We start from the raw sequence: 27,535 nt of genomic DNA, 5'->3' as shown, positions 1-27,535 counted from the left end.
TCCTTTAACCCCTAGTGGAGGTCCTTTAACCCCTAGTGTGTGGAGTACCTTGGCGATGTGGTAGTGTTGTCTGGCCAGCTCTGACTCTCCTCCCTGCTTGGCGTGGAGGGCTGCCAGCTTATACTCCCTCTGTCTGTTTAGAACACACTGCTTCAACTCTACAGAGAGAGAGGGGAGGAGGGAGAGAGGAGGGAGAGAGAGAAGGGAGGAGGGAGAGAGAGGAGGGAGAGTGGACGGAGAGTGGAGGGAGAGAGAGAATGATATAACAACCAGAATGTTCCAGGGGACTGCGGTAACATTTACAGGCTGGTGTCTGTCTTCATTCAAGCTGGTATCTGTCTTCAAAAATGTGTGTGTGTGATCTACCTGAGTGCCGTGCGTCTGGTTGAATGGGGGTGAGGGGGGAGATTGCGGGCGTATCCGGGGTAACGGCAGTGTGTTTCTGAGGGGGGACCAGGAGGCGGGGCTTAGGAGGCGGGGCAACAGGCGGAGCCTCCCTCAGAGGCTTCTGATTGGTGAACGGGGAGGGCGTCAGCACTGGGGTAAGCGGCCCCCGCTCTTTGATTGGTTCAGGCTGCTGCACGGGGGCTGGGGCAGGCTTTCCACCTGTGGAGACAGGAGGCGGCATTTCCTCTTCATTGATCGGTTTTCCTTTCTTGGCTGACGTCATCATGGACTGCAACGTCTAGGGGGAGACGACAAGCAAGCAAACATACAATTCAGCTGACTGGAAAAGTAGACCTTCACATGTCGAATCACAGGTTTACATATGGCTAGATGAATCTGGGATAATTCATGTTCCTGGAGCCGTAGCGCCTCATAGGATTGCTGATCTAGGATCAGGTCCATCCTGTCCAGTAATCTTGTTCATTATAATCTTAAGGGAAAAACTGGTCATAGATCAGCACTCCTACTCTGAGACACATCATCATACAACCAGCCCATAGTCTCTGGCTCACCTTCAATCCGCGGTCGTATCTGCGAGCCTTGCTGGTCTCCCCCTCTGCATTGGCGTTGGAGATGGCTGTCTGGTACATGTCCATGCGTTCAGCCAGGCAGGCCTCCAGCCCGGTTGTACCACTAGGAGTGCCGGGGGTGGAGCGGGGGGTGGAGTTAGAGCTGGGAGGGGTGGCAGGTTTCTGAACCTCTTCATCATCGTCGTCCTCCAACACCTCATTCAGCTCAGCCTGGGGATGGATAAAGACACAAATGCATAAAACGCACAAAGATAGAGAGAGAGACACACACACACACACACACACACACACACACACACACACACACACACACACACACACACACACACACACACACACACACACACACACACACTTTAGGAAAAGTGTTGCCATTGGGAATGAAACAACAGACAGGAGGAAGATGAAGGACAAGAGGAGTGTGAACATGGTGGATACCAGGAGATCATCATCATCCTCCAGATCATCATCATCATCATCATCATCATCAAGGTCCTTCATACACAGAGCCGCCATACGCTCAATGTCAGCCATGGGAACTGGAGCTGTGGAGAGGCAGGCAGGCAGGTCAGACACACACAGGCACACACAGGCACACAGACACACACAGACACACACACGGTATCAACCCGGTTCTAGTGGTAGGGTCTGTGGAAGTTATTTCTTACAAGATTGGGAGAAGATAATGGGTGAGGATGATGATGAAGAATAGGATGATCCTCACCTTTTCCTCCCCCTTTCGTCCCCTGGGACCCGCCCATCAGAGCCAGTAGCTCCGCCTCCAGCTCTTTTTCATTTCCTCCTCCATCCATCCCTCCATCCGGAGACAGATCCAGGAGCAGCCCCATCTTAGAGAGACAAAGAGAGGGAGAAAGAAAGAGAATTGAAAACGCAAATGACTAGTGTTATCAATGACAACTTGACTTACAGTTATCAATGATAATTCATTATCAAATCAATGATCAAAATGAGGTTACCTGTTTGGCTCTCGCTGCCCCCTGTCCCCTGGGCGGGGGGTTCCGACTGTGACTCATGGAGAGAACCTTGTCAACTGACCTGTGCCACAACTACAACAACACAGTAGAACCAAATAGACATATTGTAACATCTGGCAAATAGTTCCAGTAGTTAGCTATATTCAGCTTTTATCGTACACGTATTGACAGACGAAAATGGACAGCTAGTTACAGGACTTTGTTGAATTTACACTGCATTTAGCTAGTTGGATAACGTTACATTTCATTGATATCATGGCTGGTAATAACACATTCGTTGACTGCTCACGTTTTGAGTCAGTCTCTGACAACGCCTAGCAACAAATTAGTAGTGGCGTTAGCTAGCTATCAACAGCAAATTCATAGTATCATTCATGGCACAAATGTTGTTTATCCTCCTTCGATGTTGAGCAGCTCTGCCTTGTAGTAGTTAGCTTGTTAACTAGCTAACGTTAGCTTGCTAGAAGCTGCCATGTCAATTGTAAACATTGCCACTAAAAGCGTTGTTTTACCTTGTCATACGTTATCCACAGACCATATGTTGAGCGCTTTCTTAGTTCATACGACGACTGATCATTTCAAAAACATATAAGAGAACGCTAGTCACGTATAAATTACTGCTAGTCAGAGAGCTATTAAAACCACGAAAAGGTGTGTACATTGGCTACTTCCTACTTCCTGCATTGGGTAACCATTGGCAACGCGACTACCTTGCTTTACGGCGTTTGAAGGACACGCCCAGAAATCGCTGAAAAACATTCTAACAAGTGTCTAGCTGTAAGGTCCAGTCAAAGTTATGTGTAAAAATCTCATATTCGTCACTGAACATTAGATGTGTTTTAATCTTAGCAAGCCAGTTGTACTTGGTATGCACTGTAGCTATATGTTTCAGTGAGAGTGTCAAAAGTTTGATAGCTAGCTAGCAAGAGAGACCACTCACAATCCGTCTTGATCTGCACTGCCAGGTAGGCTAGCTAGCTACCTACAGTTGTGACCAGACCAAGAGCTTGAGGAGAAACTAAAATCCACCATCAAAATTCAAAAGTATTAGCTAGATAGATGTTATTGGCTAGTTGTCTTTGTTTTGAATGAGATGCTTTGCCAGTGTCATGATATCTGATATAATTGGCAAATCATTGTTAGCTAACTTAGCCAACTGACACTTTGTCTCTGTTTTGTTTTTGCATGGCATTTGAAGAGCTAGCTTGGGAGGATGACCAAAAAACGAACGCAAACCACAAGTAAGACTGAAATAGCCCCCGTTAAATTCACATCAACTGTATATTGGGGTTTAAATGATCTCCAATGCTTTCATTGGTTGAAATCATTCATTCCTAAAGTGAATACCTGGACATAAAACTTTCATCCAACATAGTTGAATTTATCTGAGATTTTTATTTTACCAGGTAAGTCGACTGAGAACACATTCTCAGTTTCAGCAACAACCTGGGAAATAGTTACATTGATGAATGAGCCAATTGGAAGCTGGGGATGATTAGGTGACCATGATGGTATGAGGGGCAGATTGGGAATGTAGCCAGGACACCAGGGTTAACACCCCTAGTCTAACAATAAGTGCCATGGAATCTTTTAGTGACCACAGAGAGTCAGAACCCCCATTTAACAACCCATCCAAAAGACAGCACCCTACACAGGGCAATGCCCCCAATTACTGCCCAATATTTTTGGGGACAAGAGGAAAGAGTGCCTCCTACTGGCCCTCCAACACCACTTCCAGCAGCATCTGGTCTCCAATCCAGGACCAAACCTGCTTAGCATCAGAAGCAAGCCAGCTGTGGGATGCAGGGTGGAATGCTGCTGACAAGATATTGAAAAACAAAGTGAAAGGTTGCCAGTCCACCTGTTTGCTTGCTAATGTATGTGTGAAAGAAAGGACATTTCCTTAGCATAAAGATGACATTTTCTCTCCAGGTTTCACACCTCCCCAGCCTAGGTCACTCAGGTCAAGGAAGAGAAAGTGCAGTGATGAGTCAGAGGAGAGCGCCCCCTCTGGAGAGGCAGTGGAAGCACAGCCCTCACACCTAGAGCAGGTAGCCAACAGAAGTTCCATTTGCTGGTTGAGCGTTTGTCAGTTACAATTCAAATGTTGCTATGTTCTAACTGATTCCTCCTCCTCTGCTGTGTGCAGCAGGACACTGAGGGAACAGTGTTAAACACCACCTCTCCTCCTAAAGATCCCCACTGCCCTCTGACGGCCTGTACTACTCATCCATCTCAGCAGGCTAACAAAGCGGGAGATACCACTGCACCCAAGCAAGAGGGTGATCCAGTGGAGGAAAGTCCGGTTGTGCCTGGCTTCGAGGGAGAACAGGCCATTGGAGGGGCTGTGGAGGGGGCGGGCACAGAGGAGTCAGTTCCAACCAATCAGGATGGTAGAGATAGTCCACAGGAAGACCATAGTGTGGAGTCCTCTGTCAAAGATGACGAGGGTAGAGAAGAAGAAGACATCAAGACACAGAGTTTCCTCAGCTTCCCCCCACACCCACTGACTGTAGCACAGCCCCAGCCTTCCCTGCTTCCCTCCAAGGAGGTCAACGTTGGGGACGGGGACAGTCAAACCGACAATGAAGAGGAGCTCGACAGTGAACAGCAGGAGGCTATAGATGACAGAGGTGTTTGTCTGGGTGGTGGGAGGGAGGGTCCACCAGTGGAGGAGGACAGATCTGTGGAAGAACCAGTGAAGAAGAGGAGAAGGAGAATGGGGATGTGTGGTCTGGGAGAGAGAGAGAGGGAGAGGAGGAGAGGAATAGAGGAGCAGTGGCAGAAGGAAAGAAAGAGTGTGACGGAAGGAGGGAGGGAGGGAGAAGAGATGGTGCTGGTGAGGAAAGCGGAGGAGGAGAAAGTGGAGAAAGAGAGAGAGGAGGACATCGGGCAGAGTGGTGATAGTGGTGATGGTTGTGCCAACCTGGTGGCTGTAGAGGGAACTACAGCAGCATCATCCTCTGATCCGTCCCTCCTTTCATTCATCCCTCCGCCCGCTCCTCCGGGGAGTACCACTGAGCAGGGGAAGAAAGAGAAAGAAGAGGAGAAGGAAGAGGGGGAGAAGTTAGATGAGGAGCAGCTTCAGTCAGGGGGAGAGGCCAGCCATGCAGACCCCAGCGAAGTAGCTTATTCTGGGACAGAGCAGGTCACAGGAGAGGGTCTCCGGACTGGCCTGGAGGTGGACCCACTGGGCAGTGAGCAGCCTGTGGTGTTGGTGGAAGAACAGCTAGACACAGAGGGGGTTGTGGAGAAGAACCAGGAGGGGGACAGGGGGGGCTGTGGGTCTAATGAGCCAGAGGAGAGCCCCCCTAGGGCCCCTACACCATCCTCCACCACCACCCCTACCTCTATCCCTCTGGAGGCTGGGGCAGAGAGAGAGCACCACGGAGAGGTTCAGAGCTCACCTACCCAGAGAGAGAGGGGGGCTGAAGATGGGGCAGGGACTGGGACTGTGGCTGACCCCCGGGCACTCATTCTGGTCCCGGCTGACAGAGGGGAGTCCACCATGTCTCCCCCCACAGAGCCAAGTCCTGGAAGGGAGGGGCACAACCAGGCTGCAGTGACACCTGGTGGTTTGGAGGAGAACAACCATGTGAGTGTTTTTGTTGACGTCTTTGTTTGTTACTTTGTTTGTTTGTTTGTTTGAGTCCTGATTGTTTGTGTATTTCAGTCCACCACCCCAGACCTGACCAGAGACGATGATGCTGCTGCTGTCGTTGACCCGTTTGGAGGGCTGGCTCTGGACTACGTGTCTGACTCTCAACTCAACACCATCACTCTGACGTGAGAGAAGGGGGGAGGAAGGGGGGGGGGGAGGTAGATGCAGGCATGAGGGGAGGAGAGAAGTGCTGATATACAGATGTGGGGGCAGGTAGATGAGGAAATGAGAAAGGAAGAGTGAGAGAGAGAGAGACGGGAAGGAGGGATGGGAGAGTGAGAGAGAGAGGGATGAGAAGGAGAGATGTGAGAGAGAGAGGGACGGGAAGGGAAGGAGGGATGGGAGAATGAGAGAGAGGGATGATAAGGAGAGATGGGAGAGTGAGAGATAGAGGGACGAGAAGGAGAGATGGGAGAGTGAGACAGAGGGACGAGAAGGAGGGATGGTAAAGGAAGAGTGGGAGAGAGATGAGAGTAGATGAAGGGATATCTCCACCTCCTCCATCTTTACCTCTGGGTCTGGAGACAGAGATGAGAGTAGATGAAGGGATATCTCCATCTCCTCCATCTTTACCTCTGGGTCTGTAGACAGAGATGAGAGTAGATGAAGGGATATCTCCATCTTTACCTCTGGGCCTGGAGACAGAGATGAGAGTAGATGAAGGGATATCTCCATCTCCTCCATCTTTACCTCTGGGCCTGGAGACAGAGATGAGAGTAGATTAAGGGATATCTCCACCTCCTCCATCTTTACCTCTGGTTCTGTAGACAGAGATGAGAGTAGATGAAGGGATATCTCCATCTTTACCTCTGGGCCTGGAGACAGAGATGAGAGTAGATGAAGGGATATCTCTATCTCCTCCATCTTTACCTCTGGGCCTGGAGACAGAGATGAGAGTAGATGAAGGGATATCTCCATCTTTACCTCTGGGCCTGGAGACAGAGATGAGAGTAGATGAAGGGATATCTCCACCTCCTCCATCTTTACCTCTGGGCCTGGAGACAGAGATGAGAGTAGATGAAGGGATATCTCCATCTTTACCTCTGGGCCTGGAGACAGAGATGAGAGTAGATGAAGGGATATCTCCATCTCCTCCATCTTTACCTCTGGGTCTGGAGACAGAGATGAGAGTAGATGAAGGGATATCTCTATCTCCTCCATCTTTACCTCTGGGCCTGGAGACAGAGATGAGAGTAGATGAAGGGATATCTCCATCTTTACCTCTGGGTCTGGAGACAGAGATGAGAGTAGATGAAGGGATATCTCTATCTCCTCCATCTTTACCTCTGGGTCTGGAGACAGAGATGAGAGTAGATGAAGGGATATCTCCATCTCCTCCATCTTTACCTCTGGGCCTGGAGACAGAGATGAGAGTAGATGAAGGGATATCTCCATCTTTACCTCTGGGTCTGGAGACAGAGATGAGAGTAGATGAAGGGATATCTCCACCTCCTCCATCTTTACCTCTGGGTCTGGAGACAGAGATGAGAGTAGATGAAGGGATATCTCCATCTCCTCCATCTTTACCTCTGGGTCTGGAGACAGAGATGAGAGTAGATGAAGGGATATCTCCATCTCCTCCATCTTTACCTCTGGGCCTGGAGACAGAGATGAGAGTAGATGAAGGGATATCTCCATCTTTACCTCTGGGCCTGGAGACAGAGATGAGAGTAGATGAAGGGATATCTCCATCTCCTCCATCTTTACCTCTGGGTCTGGAGACAGAGATGAGAGTAGATGAAGGGATATCTCCATCTCCTCCATCTTTACCTCTGGGCCTGGAGACAGAGATGAGAGTAGATGAAGGGATATCTCCATCTTTACCTCTGGGCCTGGAGACAGAGATGAGAGTAGATGAAGGGATATCTCCATCTCCTCCATCTTTACCTCTGGGTCTGGAGACAGAGATGAGAGTAGATGAAGGGATATCTCCATCTTTACCTCTGGGCCTGGAGACAGATGAGAGTAGATGAAGGGATATCTCCATCTTTACCTCTGGGTCTGGAGACAGAGATGAGAGTAGATGAAGGGATATCTCCATCTCCTCCATCTTTACCTCTGGGTCTGGAGACAGAGATGAGAGTAGATGAAGGGATATCTCCATCTCCTCCATCTTTACCTCTGGGTCTGGAGACAGAGATGAGAGTAGATGAAGGGATATCTCCATCTTTACCTCTGGGCCTGGAGACAGATGAGAGTAGATGAAGGGATATCTCCATCTTTACCTCTGGGCCTGGAGACAGATGAGAGTAGATGAAGGGACATCTCCATCTCCTCCATCTTTACCTCTGGGCCTGGAGACAGAGATGAGAGTAGATGAAGGGATATCTCCATCTTTACCTCTGGGCCTGGAGACAGAGATGAGAGTAGATGAAGGGATATCTCCATCTTTACCTCTGGGTCTGGAGACAGAGATGAGAGTAGATGAAGGGATATCTCCATCTCCTCCATCTTTACCTCGGTCTGGAGACAGAGATGAGAGTAGATGAAGGGATATCTCCATCTCCTCCATCTTTACCTCTGGGTCTGGAGACAGAGATGAGAGTAGATGAAGGGATATCTCCATCTCCTCCATCTTTACCTCGGTCTGGAGACAGAGATGAGAGTAGATGAAGGGATATCTCCATCTCCTCCATCTTTACCTCTGGGTCTGGAGACAGAGATGAGAGTAGATGAAGGGATATCTCCATCTTTACCTCTGGGCCTGGAGACAGAGATGAGAGTAGATGAAGGGATATCTCCATCTCCTCCATCTTTACCTCTGGGTCTGGAGACAGAGATGAGAGTAGATGAAGGGATATCTCCATCTCCTCCATCTTTACCTCTGGGTCTGGAGACAGAGATGAGAGTAGATGAAGGGATATCTCCATCTTTACCTCTGGGTCTGGAGACAGAGATGAGAGTAGATGAAGGGATATCTCCATCTCCTCCATCTTTACCTCTGGGTCTGGAGACAGAGATGAGAGTAGATGAAGGGATATCTCTATCTCCTCCATCTTTACCTCTGGGTCTGGAGACAGAGATGAGAGTAGATGAAGGGATATCTCCATCTTTACCTCTGGGCCTGGAGACAGATGAGAGTAGATGAAGGGATATCTCCATCTTTGCCTCTGGGTCTGGAGACAGAGATGAGAGTAGATGAAGGGATATCTCCATCTCCTCCATCTTTACCTCTGGGCCTGGAGACAGATGAGAGTAGATGAAGGGATATCTCCATCTCCTCCATCTTTACCTCTGGGCCTGGAGACAGAGATGAGAGTAGATGAAGGGATATCTCCATCTTTACCTCTGGGCCTGGAGACAGAGATGAGAGTAGATGAAGGGATATCTCCACCTCCTCCATCTTTACCTCTGGGCCTGGAGACAGAGATGAGAGTAGATGAAGGGATATCTCCATCTTTACCTCTGGGTCTGGAGACAGAGATGAGAGTAGATGAAGGGATATCTCCATCTCCTCCATCTTTACCTCGGTCTGGAGACAGAGATGAGAGTAGATGAAGGGATTTCTCCATCTCCTCCATCTTTACCTCTGGGTCTGGAGACAGAGATGAGAGTAGATGAAGGGATTTCTCCATCTCCTCCATCTTTACCTCTGGGTCTGGAGACAGAGATGAGAGTAGATGAAGGGATATCTCCATCTTTACCTCTGGGCCTGGAGACAGAGATGAGAGTAGATGAAGGGATATCTCCATCTTTACCTCTGGGCCTGGAGACAGATGAGAGTAGATGAAGGGATATCTCCATCTTTACCTCTGGGCCTGGAGACAGATGAGAGTAGATGAGGGGATATCTCCATCTTTACCTCTGGGTCTGGAGACAGAGATGAGAGTAGATGAAGGGATATCTCCACCTCCTCCATCTTTACCTCTGGGCCTGGAGACAGAGATGAGAGTAGATGAAGGGATATCTCCATCTTTACCTCTGGGCCTGGAGACAGAGATGAGAGTAGATGAAGGGATATCTCCATCTTTACCTCTGGGCCTGGAGACAGAGATGAGAGTAGATGAAGGGATATCTCCATCTTTACCTCTGGGTCTGGAGACAGAGATGAGAGTAGATGAAGGGATATCTCCATCTTTACCTCTGGGTCCGGAGACAGACAGTAGTTGTGTTTTCTCACCGTTCTAAACTAACATCAGAGAAGATCCCCTGCCGGGTCACTACTTCTACATCATCTGCTGCATGCCTCTCAAATAGCACCCTATTCCCTACATAGTGCACTACTTTAGACCAGGGCCCTTAGTCAAAAGTAGTGCACTATAAAGGGGAAAGGGTGCCATTTGGGACATATAGTGAGCTCCAAAAGTATTATTATTTTTGTCTCTGTACTCCAGCACTTTGGGAGGTTGACATTTTTTTTGGGGGGGGGGGTGATATTTGTGCGTCTGTACATTTCTTGATGTAGTGATTGCGTGCTATGAATATGGGACCAAATACTTCACTTTTTACTACTTTAATACAGACACTACATGTCCAAAAGTATGTGGACACCTGCTCGTCGAGCATCTCATTCCACAATCATGGGCATTAATATGGAGTTGGTCCCCCCTTTGCTGCTATAACAGCCTCTACTCTTCTGGGAAGGCTTTCCACTAGATGTTGGAACATTGTTGCAGGGATTTGCTTCCATTTAGCAAGAAGAGCATTAGTGAGGTCGGGCACTGATGTTGGGCGATTAGGCCTGGCTCGCAATCGCCCTTCCAATTCATCCCAAAGGTGTTCGATGGGGTTGAGGTCAGGGCTCTGTGCAGGCCAGTCAAGTTCTTCCACACCAATCTCGGGAAACCATTTCTTTAGCTGAATCCACTAATCTGAAGGGGTGTTCACATGCTTTTGTATATATAGTGTATATAAGTGAATTTGTCCAAATACTTTTGGTCCCCTAAAATGGGGGGACTGTGTAAAAAAGTGCTGTAATTTCTGAACGGTTCACCCGATATGCATGAAAATACTCTAAAATGAAAGCTGACCGTCTGCACTTTAACCTCATAGTCTTTGTATCATCTCAAATCCCAAAGTGCTGGAGTACAGAGACAAAAATGATCACTGTCAACAGATGAAAGAGATGTAATGACAAATCAATCAGATAGCTAGAAAAAAAGTGTTTGCCATAGGTGAACAGTTGTGAACGATTGTCCTGAGAGCAGATCATTGTTTCTATCTGGAACAGCGGTTCCTTTTCTGTTCCTGAGAGCAAATCATTGTTTCTATCTGGAACAGCGGTTCCTTTTCTGTTCCTGAGAGCAGATCATTGTTTCTATCTGGAACAGCGGTTCCTTTTCTGTTCCTCAGAGCAGATCATTGTTTCTATCTGGAACAGCGGTTCCTTTTCTGTTCCTGAGAGCAGATCATTGTTTCTATCTGGAACAGCGGTTCATTTTCTGTTCCTGAGAGCAAATCATTGTTTCTATCTGGAACAGCGGTTCCTTTTCTGTTCCTCAGAGCAGATCATTGTTTCTATCTGGAACAGCGGTTCCTTTTCTGTTCCTGAGAGCAAATCATTGTTTCTATCTGGAACAGCGGTTCCTTTTCTGTTCCTGAGAGCAGATCATTGTTTCTATCTGGAACAGCGGTTCATTTTCTGTTCCTGAGAGCAAATCATTGTTTCTATCTGGAACAGCGGTTCCTTTTCTGTTCCTGAGAGCAGATCATTGTTTCTATCTGGAACAGCGGTTCCTTTTCTGTTCCTGAGAGCAGATCATTGTTTCTATCTGGAACAGCGGTTCCTTTTCTGTTCCTGAGAGCAGATCATTGTTTCTATCTGGAACAGCGGTTCCTTTTCTGTTCCTGAGAGCAGATCATTGTTTCTATCTGGAACAGCGGTTCCTTTTCTGTTCCTGAGAGCAGATCATTGTTTCTATCTGGAACAGCGGTTCCTTTTCTGTTCCTGAGAGCAGATCATTGTTTCTATCTGGAACAGCGGTTCCTTTTCTGTTCCTGAGAGCAGATCATTGTTTCTATCTGGAACAGCGGTTCCTTTTCTGTTCCTGAGAGCAGATCATTGTTTCTATCTGGAACAGCGGTTCCTTTTCTGTTCCTGAGAGCAGATCAGTCAAACGCTTTTGAGGACCATCTTTCACAGGGTCGCATCATTTATTTAACATAAACTATATTTGCTGTCAAATGTAGTACATTTTAGCAGTGAACGTAATACATTAAAGGCCTATTATAAACTATTAGTATTGTGAAAAGTCATGTCAAAATGGCTTATAACACCATTAATAACCTCAACTGTTATTCTTTTTGGAAGATTGTTGTATTTTTATCCCCCCAATATTGCGGACCACCTGCAGTACCCAGCGATAACCACTGATCTAGATATTTCATCTTGTTTCAGGAACATTACTGGTCAGTTACATTTATCCATCTTCCTAGAACCAGTACACTATTTTAGAACTTTGTATTCACATGTTTTGAAGCCTACGATGAACCCTTATTCCCCATATAGTGCACATGTGGCCCTGGTCAAAAGTAGTGCATTATATAGGGAATGGTGCCATTCTCTGTCTCTCTCTTCCCCTTAACTAGTGAGAGAGAGGAAGAGGAGAAAGAGGAAGAGCATGAAGACGCTACAGAACTGGTCTGTGGCCTGATCAGAGAACTCTCCTACCTAAAGTGAGTCTTCCTCTCTTTTCCCTCCTCTCCCTCCATCCTTCTACTTCTTCACCACTTTCTCCTAGTGATGACCTTTGACCTAATGAACTTTAGAAGTCAGCCTGATCCGCCCCACAGATCTCTGAGCTCTGATTGGCTAGATGGCTGTCTGCTCACATGGACACAGATTAAGATCTCTCCTCCTTAGTTAACACAGGAGAGGAGGAGAACGGGGGATGAGGTTCTGAACTCTGCTGTTAGCTGTGTCACGTGTTCCTCTCCCTCCTCTCCTTCACTGCTGTTAGCTGTGCCATGTGTTCCTCTCTCTCCTCCTTCACTGCTGTTAGCTGTGCCATGTGTTCCTCTCTCTCCTCCTTCACTACTGTTAGCTGTGTCACATGTTCCTCTCCCTCCTTCTTCACTACTGTTAGCTGTGTCACGTGTTCCTCTCCCTCCTTCTTCACTACTGTTAGCTGTGTCACGTGTTCCTCTCCCTCCTCTCCTTCACTACTGTTAGCTGTGTCACGTGTTCCTCTCCCTCCTTCTTCACTACTGTTAGCTGTGTCACGTGTTCCTCTCCCTCCTCCTTCACTGCTGTTAGCTGTACCATGTGTTCCTCTCCCTCCTCCTTCACTACTGTTAGCTGTACCATGTGTCTCTCTCCCTCCTCTCCTTCACTACTGTTAGCTGTGTCACGTGTTCCTCTCCCTCCTTCTTCACTACTGTTAGCTGTGTCACGTGTTCCTCTCCCTCCTCCTTCACTGCTGTTAGCTGTACCATGTGTTCCTCTCCCTCCTCCTTCACTACTGTTAGCTGTGCCATGTGTTCCTCTCCCTCCTGCTTCACTGCTGTTAGCTGTGCCATGTGTTCCTCTCTCTCCTCCTTCACTACTGTTAGCTGTGTCACATGTTCCTCTCCCTCCTTCTTCACTACTGTTAGCTGTGTCACGTGTTCCTCTCCCTCCTCCTTCACTGCTGTTAGCTGTGCCATGTGTTCCTCTCCCTCCTCCTTCACTACTGTTAGCTGTACCATGTGTTCCTCTCTCTCCTCCTTCACTGCTGTTAGCTGTGTCACGTGTTCCTCTCCCTCCTCCTTCACTACTGTTAGCTGTGTCACGTGTTCCTCTCTCTCCTCCTTCACTGTTGTTAGCTGTGCCATGTGTTCCTCTCTCTCCTCCTTCACTGCGGTTAGCTGTGCCATGTGTTCCTCTCTCTCCTCCTTCACTACTGTTAGCTGTGTCACGTGTTCCTCTCCCTCCTCCTTCACTACTGTTAGCTGTGTCACGTGTTCCTCTCCCTCCTCTCCTTCACTACTGTTAGCTGTGCCACGTGTTCCTCTCCCTCCTCCTTCACTACTGTTAGCTGTACCATGTGTTCCTCTCTCTCCTCCTTCACTACTGTTAGCTGTGTCACGTGTTCCTCTCCCTCCTCTTTAAGTTCTCTCACCTCAGTCCATAGAGCAGCCAGCTCTCTCAGACGGCCGTTCACCTCCACCTTCGGCCCCCCGGGTCTTGTTGGGGGGTGTTGTTGTGCTGGTCTGTTTTGTGGGTTTGTTCTGTCTGGATTGTGTGGACTAGCTCTCTGAGCTCCACCATGTCTCTCTCCAGCTCTGTGAATTCATCCCTCAATGATGGAGGACCGGTGCAGTTGTGGGACCTGGGCGTGTTCAGTACTGGGTGGGGGGGGGTGACTATCCTCACCTGCAGGACAGTTTGAAGGGGTGTGTTCAGTGCTGGGGGGGGGGGGGTGACTATCCTCGTCTGCAGGACAGTTTGAAGGGGTGTGTTCAGTGCTGGGGGGGGGGGGGGGGGTGTGACTATCCTCGTCTGCAGGACATTTTGAAGGGGTGTGTTCAGTGCTGGGGGGGGGGGACTATCCTTGTCTGCAGGACAGTTTGAAGGGGTGTGTTCAGTGCTGGGGGGGGGGGGTGACTATCCTCGTCTGCAGGACAGTTTGAAGGGGTGTGTTCAGTGCTGGGGGGGGGGGGTGACTATCCTCGTCTGCAGGACATTTTGAAGGGGTGTGTTCAGTGCTGGGGGGGGGGGACTATCCTTGTCTGCAGGACAGTTTGAAGGGGTGTGTTCAGTGCTGGGGGGGGGGGGGGTGACTATCCTCGTCTGCAGGACAGTTTGAAGGGGTGTGTTCAGTGCTGGGGGGGGGGGGGGTGACTATCCTCGTCTGCAGGACAGTTTGAAGGGGTGTGTTCAGACTGACCCAGGATGGGGGAGTCGTCACAGAGAGAGATCTTGTCCTGCTATGCTCTCTCTTTGATCTCTCTCTCAATTCAATTTCAATTCAATTCCAAGGGCAGTATTGGCATAGGAAACATATGTTTACATTGCCTAAAGCAATCTCACACCTCTCAAGATCAAACCAACTACATTTGCATGCCAGTGGTGATCAGATGTTTTGTAAGTAGTCGTAAAAACAGACAAATAGCAACTGAAAATAATATCACTCTCTCCCAATGCATCTCTTCCTCCCTCCCCTATCCTTCTCTTTTCTCTCCCTCTTTTCTTTCCTCCCTCCATCTCTATCTCTCCCTCCTTCATCCCTTTCTCTTTCAGTCGGGTCGTGATGGCTACCCATCGGGAGCTAGAGTCTCTTCGCCGTGGCAACAAGACAGCGAGGCCTCCCCCACGCCGCGTCTTCCCCCCACGACGCTCTGAGATCTAGACTGCCTCCCAAATAGCACCCTATTCCCTATATAGTGCCCTACTTTTGACCTGGGTCCATAGACACTATATAGGGAATAAGGCTCTGGTCAACAGTAGTACACTATATAGGAAACAAGGTGCCATTTGGGACCTACAGCGAACCATCATCGCAACGCCCCCAAAGGCTCATGGGAAACAGTCTTCACATAGCGGAGGCTCACTTGAAGTTATTTTGTATTTATGTTTTGACTTGAATAATCGAGATCAGTTTGAGAACAATGATCCAAAGTATCAACTCAGATTAGAACTGAATGTTTGTCAAGTTATATGGACACAACGTTATAATAATAAAGACGGTCTATAATACCATTTAAGGGTTATTTTCTTCTCCTCTGTCTTTCCTAAGGCTGAGGACGTCAGTTTGGAACAGTATGTAGTTACTGTGTTTTGTAGAATGTGTTATAAATAAATCATTACTAAGGTGAATCTTTGGTTATTGTACATCTCCTCATCTCAGTCGTGTCTCCATGAAACATGTTGCTTTTATAACTAACCAGTCTAAAAAGATTCCCAGCATAGCATAGGAGAGCTAGGAACACAAGCATTTTGCTACACCCGCAATAACATCTGCTAAATATGTGTATATGACCAATAACATTTGCTAAATATGTGTATGTGACCAATAAAATGTGATTTATTTGATTTGCGGACAAGGCAGAAAGTAACCTCCCCTGCAGCCGATTGTGTTGACGAGCTGGAACGCGCTCTGTATTACATTGGGTTGAAAGTTGCCGATGTACAGCACTGATCTTGGGTCAGTGTTCCATTATTTTCTGGTCGGCTTGGGGAGAGAAAGCTGATCCTAGTTAATTTACCACACTACCATTCAAAAGTTTGGGGTCATTTAGAAATGTCTGTCACGTTCTGACCATAGTTCTTGTGTGTTTTGCTTGTTTTAGTGTTGGTCAGGACGTGAGCTGGGTGGGCATTCTATGTTGTGTGTCTAGTTTGTCTGTTTCTATGTTTGGCCTAATATGGTTCTCAATCAGAGGCAGGTGTTTTGTGTTGTCTCTGATTGGGAATCATATATAGGTGGCTTGTTTTGTGTTGGGGTTTGTGGGTGGTTGTTTCCTGTCTTTGTGTTTTCTCTGCACCAGATAGGGCTGTATTGGTTTGCCACATTTGTTATTTTGTATTCGTTGTAAGTGTTCACTGTTTATCGTTTTATTAAACATGTTGAGCACTGGCTACGCTGCGTGTTGGTCCGATCCCTGTTACACCCTCTCTTCTCTTGAAGAGGAGGAAGGCTGCCGTTACAGAACCACCCACCAAACTCGGACCAAGCAGCGTAGTAACGGGCAGCAGCGACAGCAGCAGCAGCGGCCCAGTACACAGGACTCCTGGACATGGGAGGAAATTATGAACGGTAAAGGACCCTGGGCTAAGGTTGGAGAATATCGCCGCTCTCGTGAAGAGCTGGGGGCAGCTAAAGCCGAGGAGCGGTGGTATGAGGAGGAAACACGGCTGGCCAGGAAGCCCGAGAAGAAACCCCAAGAATTTCTTGGGGGGGGGAGGCTAAAGGGGAGTGTGGCGAAGTCAGGTAGGAGACCTGCGCCAACTTCCCGGGCTTGCCGTGGAGAGCGAGACTACGGGCAGACACCGCGTTGTGCGGAAAAGCACACGGTGTCTCCTGTACGTGTGCTTAGCCCGGTGCGGTACATCCCAGCTCCACGTATCGGCCGGGCTAGAGTGGGCATCGAGCCAGGTGCCATGAAGCCGGCTCAACATATCTGGTCTCCAGTACGTCTCCTCGGGCCGGTGTACATGGCACCAGCTTTACGCATGGTGTCCCCGGTTCACCAGCACAGCCCAGTGCGGGCTATTCCACCTCGCCGCACTGGCCTGGCTACGGGGAGCATTGAACCAGGTAAGGTTGGGCAGGCTCGGTGCTTAAGAGCTCCTGTACGCCTTCACGGTCCGGTATATCCGGCACCACCTCCTCGCCCCAGCCCAGTAACACCAGTGCCTACACCACGCACCAGGCTTCCTGTGCGTCTCCAGAACTCTGTTCCTCCTCCACGCACTCTCCCTGTGGTGCGTGTCTCCAGCCCGGTACCACCAGTTCCGGCACCACGCACCAAGCCTCCTGTGCGCCTCAGCAGGTCTGAGCTGCCTGCCTGCCCAGCGCTGTCTGAGCTGCCTGCCTACCCAGCGCCATCTGAGCCATCCGTCTGCCCAGCGCCATCTGAGCCATCCGTCTGCCCAGCGCCATCTGAGCCATCCGTCTGCCCAGCGCCATCTGAGCCGCCCGTCTGTCCCGAGCCATTAGAGCCGTCCGTCAGTCAGGAGCCGCTAGAGCCGTCCGTCAGTCAGGAGCCGCCAGCCAGTCAGGAGCCGCCAGAGCCGCCAGCCAGTCAGGAGCCAGCCAGTTTCGGACTCCGTGTAAGGCGGTAGGTCTATGAGTTGACAAATCATAGCGTTCATTCTCACACTTGTATTTTTTATAGCCCAAAAGACTAGTGTCTGATAACGATCAGAATGTACCAGAATAAAGAACGCTGGGTCTCAACTGACAACTCAACTGAAGGCAAATTTGACAACGTTCACGTTTTAACCTGTCGGTGTTTTGTTAAACAGCCAATCAGATGGCGTTGTGCGGAGTCCGTGGCACGTGACAAAGCCAATCAAATGGTTTCAAACTGACAACTGCTAAATTGGTCATTTTAGAAGATCAACTATTTGGGATACAATTTTACACCTCAACAATATTAAAAACGTCAAATATAACTGTTTAATCTATTCTATGTTCTAAATTGATAGGACTTCTAATTCTTAGTTATAGGAAGCTGTTTGATAATAGCCTATTTTAATAAGAAAATATCAGTAAAATAACTGTTAAAATTCAAAATTGCTTTTTTAAATATTTATTTTATTTCACCTTTATTTAACCAGATAGGCCAGTTGAGAACAAGTTCTCATTTACAACTGCGACCTGGCCAAGATAAAGTAAAGCAGTGCGACACAAACAACAACACAGAGTTACACGTGGAATAAACAAGCGTACAGTCAATAACACAATAGAAAAAAGTCTATATACAGTGAACTTCCTTGCTGTTCACTATGCTTCGACGTCCTTGCTGTTCACTATGCTTCGACGTCCTTGCTGTTCACTATGCTTCGACGTCCTTGCTGTTCACTACGATCAAAACGATTTTAATACACAATGGAAATGACAAAGGAACAACAACTGAAACAGACAATATTATAAAACATACAATGGAAACTACATAAACAGCATCCTACTGAAATGACCAGTCCAGGCAGGGACGGGAGTTGGGGGAGTCGGGGTTTGGAGAGAGGGATGGGGACGGAGGGGAATACAGGGATTAGAGGAATGGGGAGATGGAGGAATTTCGTTACAGTCAAATAAATACACACGCAACAATCTACACAAAAGTCCATCTGTTATCATATAAGATCAATGATTACCTCGATCACCAATAATGATTTTCCCTTTGGGGATGATTAATAAAGTTACGTTGAAATCCATCGAATTGAAGAAAGACGGCAAAGAAGGAAGGATTTAAACAGTTTAGTAACGAGGTCTGCGTCTTAAATGACTCCCCATTCCCATCCCAAGTATCAACCCAGAGTTGAACTGAAAGTGTGTGAAGTTATATGGGCCCAACGTTATAATAATAATGCAGGTCTATAAATCACATTTTATTGTGTCACATACACATATTTATCAGATGTTATTGTGGGTGGAGCGAAATGCTTGTGTTCCTAGCTCCAACAGTGCAGTAATATCTAACTATTCACAACAATACACACAAATCTAAAATTAAAATAGTGGAATGAAGAAATATATAAATATTATGATGAGCAATCTCGGAGTGTCATTGACTTAAATACAGTAGAATAGAATATAGTATATACATATGAGATGAGTAAAGGAGCATGTAAACATTATTAAAGTGATTAATGTTCCATTATTAAAGTAGCCAGTGATTCCATGTCTGTGTATATAGTGCAGCAGCCTCTAACTTGCAGGGTTGAATTGGCATAAAAAGCTACCACCCGGTTTAAGGGTGGACAGTTTAAGGGTTATTTTCTTCTCCGCTGTCTTTCCTAATGCTGAGGACATCAGTTTGGAACAGTATGTAGTTACTGTGTTTTGTAGAATGTGTTATAAATAAATCATTACTAAGGTGAATCTTTGGTTATTGTACATCTCCTCATCTCAGTCGTGGCTCTATGAAACATGTTGCTTTATAACTAATCAGTCTAAAAAGATTCCCAGCATAAAGATCACCTTTACCACTAAGATCTAAAGTCCACCTGTAGACAATGCCCTATATAGTGCACTACTTTAGACCACAGGCCTATATAGTGCACTACTTTAGACCACATGCCTATATAGTGCACTACTTTAGACCACAGTCCTATATAGTGCACTACTTTAGACCACAGCCCTATATAGTGCACTACTTTAGACCACAGTCCTATATAGTCCACTACTTTAGACCACAGCCCTATATAGTGCACTACTTTAGACCACAGGCCTATATAGTGCACTACTTTAGACCACAGTCCTATATGTGGTCTAAAGTACTTTTCACCACAGCCCTATATAGTGCACCACTTTAGACCACAGCCCTATGGCCCCTGATCAAAAGTAGGGCACTATTTAGGAAATACAATGCCATTTGGGACACAAACATGATGTGCAGACAGGGACACCTTTTTAGGGACACCTCGCTGATAATTAAGACACACAGGAGCAGCCAGTACAGATATTATTGTTATTATTATAGCAGTTGTGTTGTTGTCAATAGTAATGCTCTTATAATAGTGATATTAGGCCTGTAGACTTGCAGCTCTACAGTTAGATTAGAGCATGTCGTTTTAAAATAAGAGTCAGGAAAACACAAGTATCAAATCAAATTGTATTTGTCACATGCGCCGAATACAACAGGTTTAGACCTGACCGTGAAATGCTTACTTACAAGGTTAACCAACAATGCAGTTCATGAAATAGAGTTAAGAAAATATTTACTGAATGACCTAAAGTAAAAAATAAAATCAAAAGTAACACAATAAAATAACAATAAGGAGGATGTTGGTTCCGGTATTGAGTCAATGTGCGGGGTACAGCTTAGTCCAGGTCATTTGTAGGTGTAGGTAGGGGTACAGCTTAGTCCAGGTCATTTGTAGGTGTAGGTAGGGGTACAGCTTAGTCCAGGTCATTTGTAGGTGTAGGTAGGGGTACAGGTTAGTCCAGGTCATTTGTAGGTGTAGGTAGGGGTACAGCTTAGTCGAGGTCATTTGTAGGTGTAGGTAGGGGTACAGCTTAGTCCAGGTCATTTGTAGGTGTAGGTAGGGGTACAGCTTAGTCCAGGTCATTTGTAGGTGTAGGTAGGGGTACAGCTTAGTCCAGGTCATTTGTAGGTGTAGGTAGGGGTACAGGTTAGTCCAGGTCATTTGTAGGTGTAGGTAGGGGTACAGCTTAGTCGAGGTCATTTGTAGGTGTAGGTAGGGGTACAGGTTAGTCGAGGTCATTTGTAGGTGTAGGTAGGGGTACAGGTTAGTCCAGGTCATTTGTAGGTGTAGGTAGGGGTACAGCTTAGTCCAGGTCATTTGTAGGTGTAGGTAGGGGTACAGCTTAGTCCAGGTCATTTGTAGGTGTAGGTAGGGGTACAGCTTAGTCGAGGTCATTTGTAGGTGTAGGTAGGGGTACAGCTTAGTCCAGGTCATTTGTAGGTGTAGGTAGGGGTACAGCTTAGTCCAGGTCATTTGTAGGTGTAGGTAGGGGTACAGCTTAGTCCAGGTCATTTGTAGGTGTAGGTAGGGGTACAGCTTAGTCCAGGTCATTTGTAGGTGTAGGTAGGGGTACAGCTTAGTCCAGGTCATTTGTAGGTGTAGGTAGGGGTACAGGTTAGTCCAGGTCATTTGTAGGTGTAGGTAGGGGTACAGCTTAGTCCAGGTCATTTGTAGGTGTAGGTAGGGGTACAGGTTAGTCCAGGTCATTTGTAGGTGTAGGTAGGGGTACAGCTTAGTCCAGGTCATTTGTAGGTGTAGGTAGGGGTACAGCTTAGTCCAGGTCATTTGTAGGTGTAGGTAGGGGTACAGGTTAGTCCAGGTCATTTGTAGGTGTAGGTAGGGGTACAGCTTAGTCCAGGTCATTTGTAGGTGTAGGTAGGGGTACAGCTTAGTCCAGGTCATTTGTAGGTGTAGGTAGGGGTACAGCTTAGTCCAGGTCATTTGTAGGTGTAGGTAGGGGTACAGCTTAGTCCAGGTCATTTGTAGGTGTAGGTAGGGGTACAGCTTAGTCCAGGTCATTTGTAGGTGTAGGTAGGGGTACAGCTTAGTCCAGGTCATTTGTAGGTGTAGGTAGGGGTACAGCTTAGTCCAGGTCATTTGTAGGTGTAGGTAGGGGTACAGCTTAGTCCAGGTCATTTGTAGGTGTAGGTAGGGGTACAGCTTAGTCCAGGTCATTTGTAGGTGTAGGTAGGGGTACAGCTTAGTCCAGGTCATTTGTAGGTGTAGGTAGGGGTACAGCTTAGTCCAGGTCATTTGTAGGTGTAGGTAGGGGTACAGCTTAGTCGAGGTCATTTGTAGGTGTAGGTAGGGGTACAGGTTAGTCCAGGTCATTTGTAGGTGTAGGTAGGGGTACAGCTTAGTCCAGGTCATTTGTAGGTGTAGGTAGGGGTACAGGTTAGTCCAGGTCATTTGTAGGTGTAGGTAGGGGTACAGCTTAGTCCAGGTCATTTGTAGGTGTAGGTAGGGGTACAGGTTAGTCCAGGTCATTTGTAGGTGTAGGTAGGGGTACAGGTTAGTCCAGGTCATTTGTAGGTGTAGGTAGGGGTACAGGTTAGTCGAGGTCATTTGTAGGTGTAGGTAGGGGTACAGCTTAGTCCAGATCATTTGTAGGTGTAGGTAGGGGTACAGCTTAGTCCAGGTCATTTGTAGGTGTAGGTAGGGGTACAGCTTAGTCCAGGTCATTTGTAGGTGTAGGTAGGGGTACAGCTTAGTCCAGGTCATTTGTAGGTGTAGGTAGGGGTACAGCTTAGTCCAGGTCATTTGTAGGTGTAGGTAGGGGTACAGCTTAGTCCAGGTCATTTGTAGGTGTAGGTAGGGGTACAGCTTAGTCCAGGTCATTTGTAGGTGTAGGTAGGGGTACAGCTTAGTCCAGGTCATTTGTAGGTGTAGGTAGGGGTACAGCTTAGTCCAGGTCATTTGTAGGTGTAGGTAGGGGTACAGCTTAGTCCAGGTCATTTGTAGGTGTAGGTAGGGGTACAGGTTAGTCCAGGTCATTTGTAGGTGTAGGTAGGGGTACAGCTTAGTCGAGGTCATTTGTAGGTGTAGGTAGGGGTACAGGTTAGTCCAGGTCATTTTTAGGTGTAGGTAGGGGTACAGGTTAGTCCAGGTCATTTGTAGGTGTAGGTAGGGGTACAGGTTAGTCGAGGTCATTTGTAGGTGTAGGTAGGGGTACAGGTTAGTCGAGGTCATTTGTAGGTGTAGGTAGGGGTACAGGTTAGTCGAGGTCATTTGTAGGTGTAGGTAGGGGTACAGGTTAGTCCAGGTCATTTGTAGGTGTAGGTAGGGGTACAGGTTCGTCGAGGTCATTTGTAGGTGTAGGTAGGGGTACAGGTTAGTCGAGGTCATTTGTAGGTGTAGGTAGGGGTACAGGTTAGTCGAGGTCATTTGTAGGTGTAGGTAGGGGTACAGGTTAGTCGAGGTCATTTGTAGGTGTAGGTAGGGGTACAGGTTAGTCGAGGTCATTTGTAGGTGTAGGTAGGGGTACAGGTTAGTCCAGGTCATTTGTAGGTGTAGGTAGGGGTACAGGTTAGTCGAGGTCATTTGTAGGTGTAGGTAGGGGTACAGGTTAGTCCAGGTCATTTTTAGGTGTAGGTAGGGGTACAGGTTAGTCCAGGTCATTTGTAGGTGTAGGTAGGGGTACAGGTTAGTCCAGGTCATTTGTAGGTGTAGGTAGGGGTACAGGTTAGTCGAGGTCATTTGTAGGTGTAGGTAGGGGTACAGGTTAGTCGAGGTCATTTGTAGGTGTAGGTAGGGGTACAGCTTAGTCCAGGTCATTTGTAGGTGTAGGTAGGGGTACAGGTTAGTCCAGGTCATTTGTAGGTGTAGGTAGGGGTAAAGGGAACAACAGTTCAGTTTTTTCCTCCCCAAAGTAGCAGGGAGAAACGTGGATAAACGTCTAATTCTCTAATGAGAGATAATTACATTGTTAATGTTGTAAATGATTGTTGTAGCTGGAAACGGCAGATTTTTTTGTAATATCTACATAGGCGTACAGAGGCCCATTATCAGCAACCATCACTCCTGTGTTCCAATGGCACAACATTACAACATTAAGCAGGTCTACACTGTATTTCTGATCAATTATGTTATTTTAATTGACAAAAAAATTGCTTTTCTTTCAAAAACAAGGACATTTCTAAGTGACCCCAAACTTTTGAACGGTTTTGGTCTACCAACATATGTTTTATGACTGCATATCACCGGCAAGGGTTTTGGTCGGCCAACATATGTTTTATGACTGCATATCACCGGCAAGGGTTTGGTCGGCCAACATATGTTTTATGACTGCATATCACCGGCAAGGGTTTTGGTCGGCCAACATATGTCTTATGACTGCAATGAGCGCAACAATACCCACGAATATTAAGTGAAATCAAGCTCATTAAACAGTATTGCCATTGATTAAAAAATAAATATATATACACATATATGTATTTAAATGTTCCCTGGCAGAGAGCCCAAAGAGGTCCATTACCTTGAGTAAACCCTGAACGGTTTCAAGATGCCTACCTGTTGAATATCCTCTTGTCTGCAGACAAGAAATGTATTATAGAGCATTGGTTAAATGAGGACATTCATACTATGGAAGAGTGGAGCGGTAGACTGAAAGAACTGTATTTAATGGAAAAGATCACCTACAACATAAAACTGCAGACAGATTTAGTCTACTTGAAAAGGATGGGAACCGCTCGTTGTAAATAATATTGTGTAGACACGACTCAGTCTCAAAGCAACCAAACATATGATCATTGTATATATATATATTATTTTATTGTTTAATTATTATTACTTTAGTTTCTTCGTTGTAAAGTTATCTTGTTTATTATATAGCCTACTTGTTGGTGTCTCAGACGACCCGAACCTTAATAATAATCCCACAATTACGTCACAGACAATAATTCTACTAGTTGACTGCACGGACACACAGCAGGATACTGACACTCAGTCCGCAGTGGTCGGGAATGCGTTTTGGGGCTGGACATACCGCGAACCAGCCCCTACTGTTGTCGATCACACATACTAATGCCACGTTCACGTGCAATCGGAGTTATCGGAAATACCTAGTTCCGACTGGGTAGTTTTACTTGCATGACCCTCAAAATTGGAAATACAAGTGGGAAACGGAGAAAATGTTGTTGTCAATATATTGGTTAATGAATTGTTCCGACTTGAACAGAACTTGAACACAATCATGTCGGAGTTACGACTTCCCATTGTCAGTGTCCCAGGAGAATATGAAGCCAGCATTATACAGCATTCAAGTGCTATTCGATACTAGGAAACTGACATTTCTGACTCGCTAACATGATTGACACAGTAATAATCATAATGAAACGGCCTTGGAAGAGCCACAAGTGTCAACCAACATAATTCATTATTTTACATTAACCTGTTTAACTTGTATTAAATGCATTATGAAGAAAATTGTGATTTAGGCTCCACGAAATATGAAATGCGTAATGAAGAATATCGTGTCCTGTTGCCTTCACGAAAAAAAGGGCCTTTCTGGCTACAAGTGCACCAGTATCCCAAAGTATTAAGCGAAATCAAACATAGAAAACAGCAGTGGCATTAATAAAAATGTTTTTCCCGCGGATTAAGTCGCACATAAATGTGTGTCTTTTCTCACAAATTCTGATCAGAAAGTCTGCTCAGAAAAATCGAAAACAGTATATATAGCAATACAAACACCATTTATAAAACGGGATTAAATAAATTTAACATTAAGGTATATTCATAACGTTCAATAACGAAGAAACAATAGAAATATAGGCTATCGTGTTTAAATTCTTGTCTTTTCTCACGAATTAAGCCACAAAACAACATGCTGAAATACATTATGTACATGCACGAATTGAATGTGAGATTGTGTTGTCAAATTGGCCTGAACCGGTTTTGAGTGACCATTTACAATTTATTTACAATACATTTACAGAATAATAGCAAACCACTCAATTCAATTGGACACACGTCAATTCAAGGGAGACTGCCAGGGTTGGGTCACTAACCTTGATTTACAGAACAGTGATGATTAATGGCCCATCTCAGGTTCCTAGACAACAATGGTTTGATGACTGTCCATCTGTGGAGCATTCTAGAAGGACTGGGCTGATCCAGAAAGCTGGTTGTGTGTCTTCTACTGCCCTACTTAGTCTGTTAATTTGGGAGGTAAAGATTGCCTATTGACAAGATTGAAACGGTGTCTGTTTCCTTACATCAGTGTTTCCCAACTCCAGTCCCCCAACAGCACACATCGTTGTTGTAGCTCCAAGTGGAAAAAGTACCCACTTGTCAAACTTGAGTAAAAGTAAAGATACCTTAATATAAAACGACTCAAGTATAAGTGAATGTCACCCGGTAAAATACTACTTGAGTAAAAGTCTAAAAGTAAATGGTTTAAAATATACTTAAGTATCTAAAGTAAATGTAATTGCTAAAATATACTTAGGTATCAAAAGTAAAAAGTAAAGCAAACCAGATGGCACCTTTTTGTTGTTCTTTATTAATTTACAGATGGCCAGGGACACACTCCAACACTCAGACATCATTTATAAACGAAGCATGTGTTTAGTGAGTCGGCCAGATCAGATGCAGTAGGGATGTTCTCTTGATAAGTGTGTGAATTAAACAATTGTCGTGTCCTGATAAGCATTCAAAATGTAAAGAATAGTTTTGGGTATCAGGGAAAATGTACGGAGTAAAAAGTACATCATTTTCTTTAGGAATGTAGTGAAGTAAAAGTTAAAACCTTCATTTAATTAGGCATGTCAATTAAAAACAAATTGTCTTTACAATGACGGCCAAACCCGGACCAATTGTTCGATACCCTATTGGACAATGGTGCTCGTTGGCGGCTTGGGCCCCGGTGGCCCCGCAGAGAGGGCAGACATACAGCCGCAGGTACGGGCACATCATGTCCCCATCCTGGCCCGTTGTGTTTGCAGAAGCTGCAGAACTTGCGCTCAGGTGATGGCACCTCCTCCGGTGTGTTTCTCCCACTCTGGCCCCAGGTGCCAGCGGGGGATCTGGACGCTGCTATAGGGGGCTCGGGACCCTCGGTGCTGCTCGGCCATAAAGGAGCGTCTTCATGCAAGAGGTCGATTTCTGAATCCAGGGGTTCCATTTCGTGCCATAGGGGTGGTGTCGCCACAGGTGTTATCGGTGACAGCAAGGCTCGCGGCAGAAACTCTTCAAATTCCACCATGGTCGAGCATATCCCGGAGTCATGACCCTCAACGGTTGACGGTTCTGAGGTGAAGTTTCCTAACTTCATCTCCCGCACTAGGTCAGCCAGCTTCAAGTAGTCCCGCCACGGTTCGAAACTCTTGTTTTCGGACTCCATGTAAGGCGGTAGGTCTATGAGTTGACAAATCATAGCGTTCATTCTCACACTTGTATTTTTTATATCCCAACAGACTAGTGTCTGATAACGATCAGAATGTACCAGAATAAAGAACGCTGGGTCTAAACTGACAACTCAACTGAAGGCAAATTTGACAACGTTCACGTTTTAACCTGTCGGTGTTTTGTTTAACAGCCAATCAGATGGCGTTGTGCGGAGTCCGTGGCACGTGACAACAGCCAATCAAATGGTTCAAACTGACAACTGCTAAATTGGCCATTTTAGAAGATCAACTGTTTGGGATACAATTTTACACCTCACAATATTAAAAACTTCAAATATAACTGTTTAATCTATTCTATGTTCTAAATTGATAGGACTTCTAATTCTTAGTTATAGGAAGCTGTTTGATAATAGCCTATTTTAATAAGAAAATATCAGTAAAATAACTGTTAAAATTCAAAACTGCTTTTTAAAATATTTATTTTATTTCACCTTTATTTAACCAGATAGGCCAGTTGAGAACAAGTTCTCATTTACAACTGCGACCTGGCCAAGATAAAGCAAAGCAGTGCGACACAAACAACAACACAGAGTTACACATGGAATAAACAAGCGTACAGTCAATAACACAATAGAAAAAAGTCTATATACAGTGAACTTCCTTGCTGTTCACTATGCTTCGACGTCCTTGCTGTTCACTACGACCAAAACGATTTTATAACACAATGGAAATGACAAAGGAACAACAACTGAAACAGACAATATTATAAAACATACAATGGAAACTACATAAACAGCATCCTACTGAAATGACCAGTCCAGGCGGGGACGGGAGTTGGGGGAGTCGGGGTTTGGAGAGAGGGATGGGGACGGAGGGGAATACAGGGATTAGAGGAATGGGGAGATGGAGGAATTTAGTTACAGTCAAATAAATACACACGCAACAATCTACACAAAAGTCCATCTGTTATCATATAAGATCAA

The 27,535-nt window shown here is 46.3% G+C and overlaps 1 protein-coding gene and 1 pseudogene across 1 annotated transcript in view; both read right to left on the bottom strand.

Annotated features, from left to right (window-relative positions):
* cc2d1a (coiled-coil and C2 domain containing 1A) overlaps window positions 1-2,637 on the bottom strand; it is a 38,337-nt gene extending 35,700 nt beyond the window's left edge. Inside the window, exons 1-7 of the mRNA XM_038960632.1 lie at window positions 2,485-2,637; window positions 1,955-2,044; window positions 1,702-1,825; window positions 1,416-1,522; window positions 960-1,187; window positions 367-685; window positions 49-158 (exon numbers count right to left, since the gene is read on the bottom strand). Of these exons, the coding sequence (XP_038816560.1) occupies window positions 49-158; window positions 367-685; window positions 960-1,187; window positions 1,416-1,522; window positions 1,702-1,825; window positions 1,955-2,011 (945 nt within the window). The 5' untranslated portion in view covers window positions 2,012-2,044; window positions 2,485-2,637. The remainder of the gene's footprint in view (window positions 1-48; window positions 159-366; window positions 686-959; window positions 1,188-1,415; window positions 1,523-1,701; window positions 1,826-1,954; window positions 2,045-2,484) is intronic.
* A 3,717-nt stretch (window positions 2,638-6,354) lies between these two features.
* On the bottom strand, window positions 6,355-26,590 carry LOC120023293 (annotated as a pseudogene).
* Between the last annotated feature and the right edge of the window lie 945 nt (window positions 26,591-27,535).

The sequence above is a fragment of the Salvelinus namaycush genome, chromosome 2, assembly GCF_016432855.1.
Source record: "Salvelinus namaycush isolate Seneca chromosome 2, SaNama_1.0, whole genome shotgun sequence".
Taxonomy (NCBI): Eukaryota; Metazoa; Chordata; class Actinopteri; order Salmoniformes; family Salmonidae; genus Salvelinus; species Salvelinus namaycush.
This window is presented reverse-complemented; position numbering and strand designations above follow the sequence as displayed.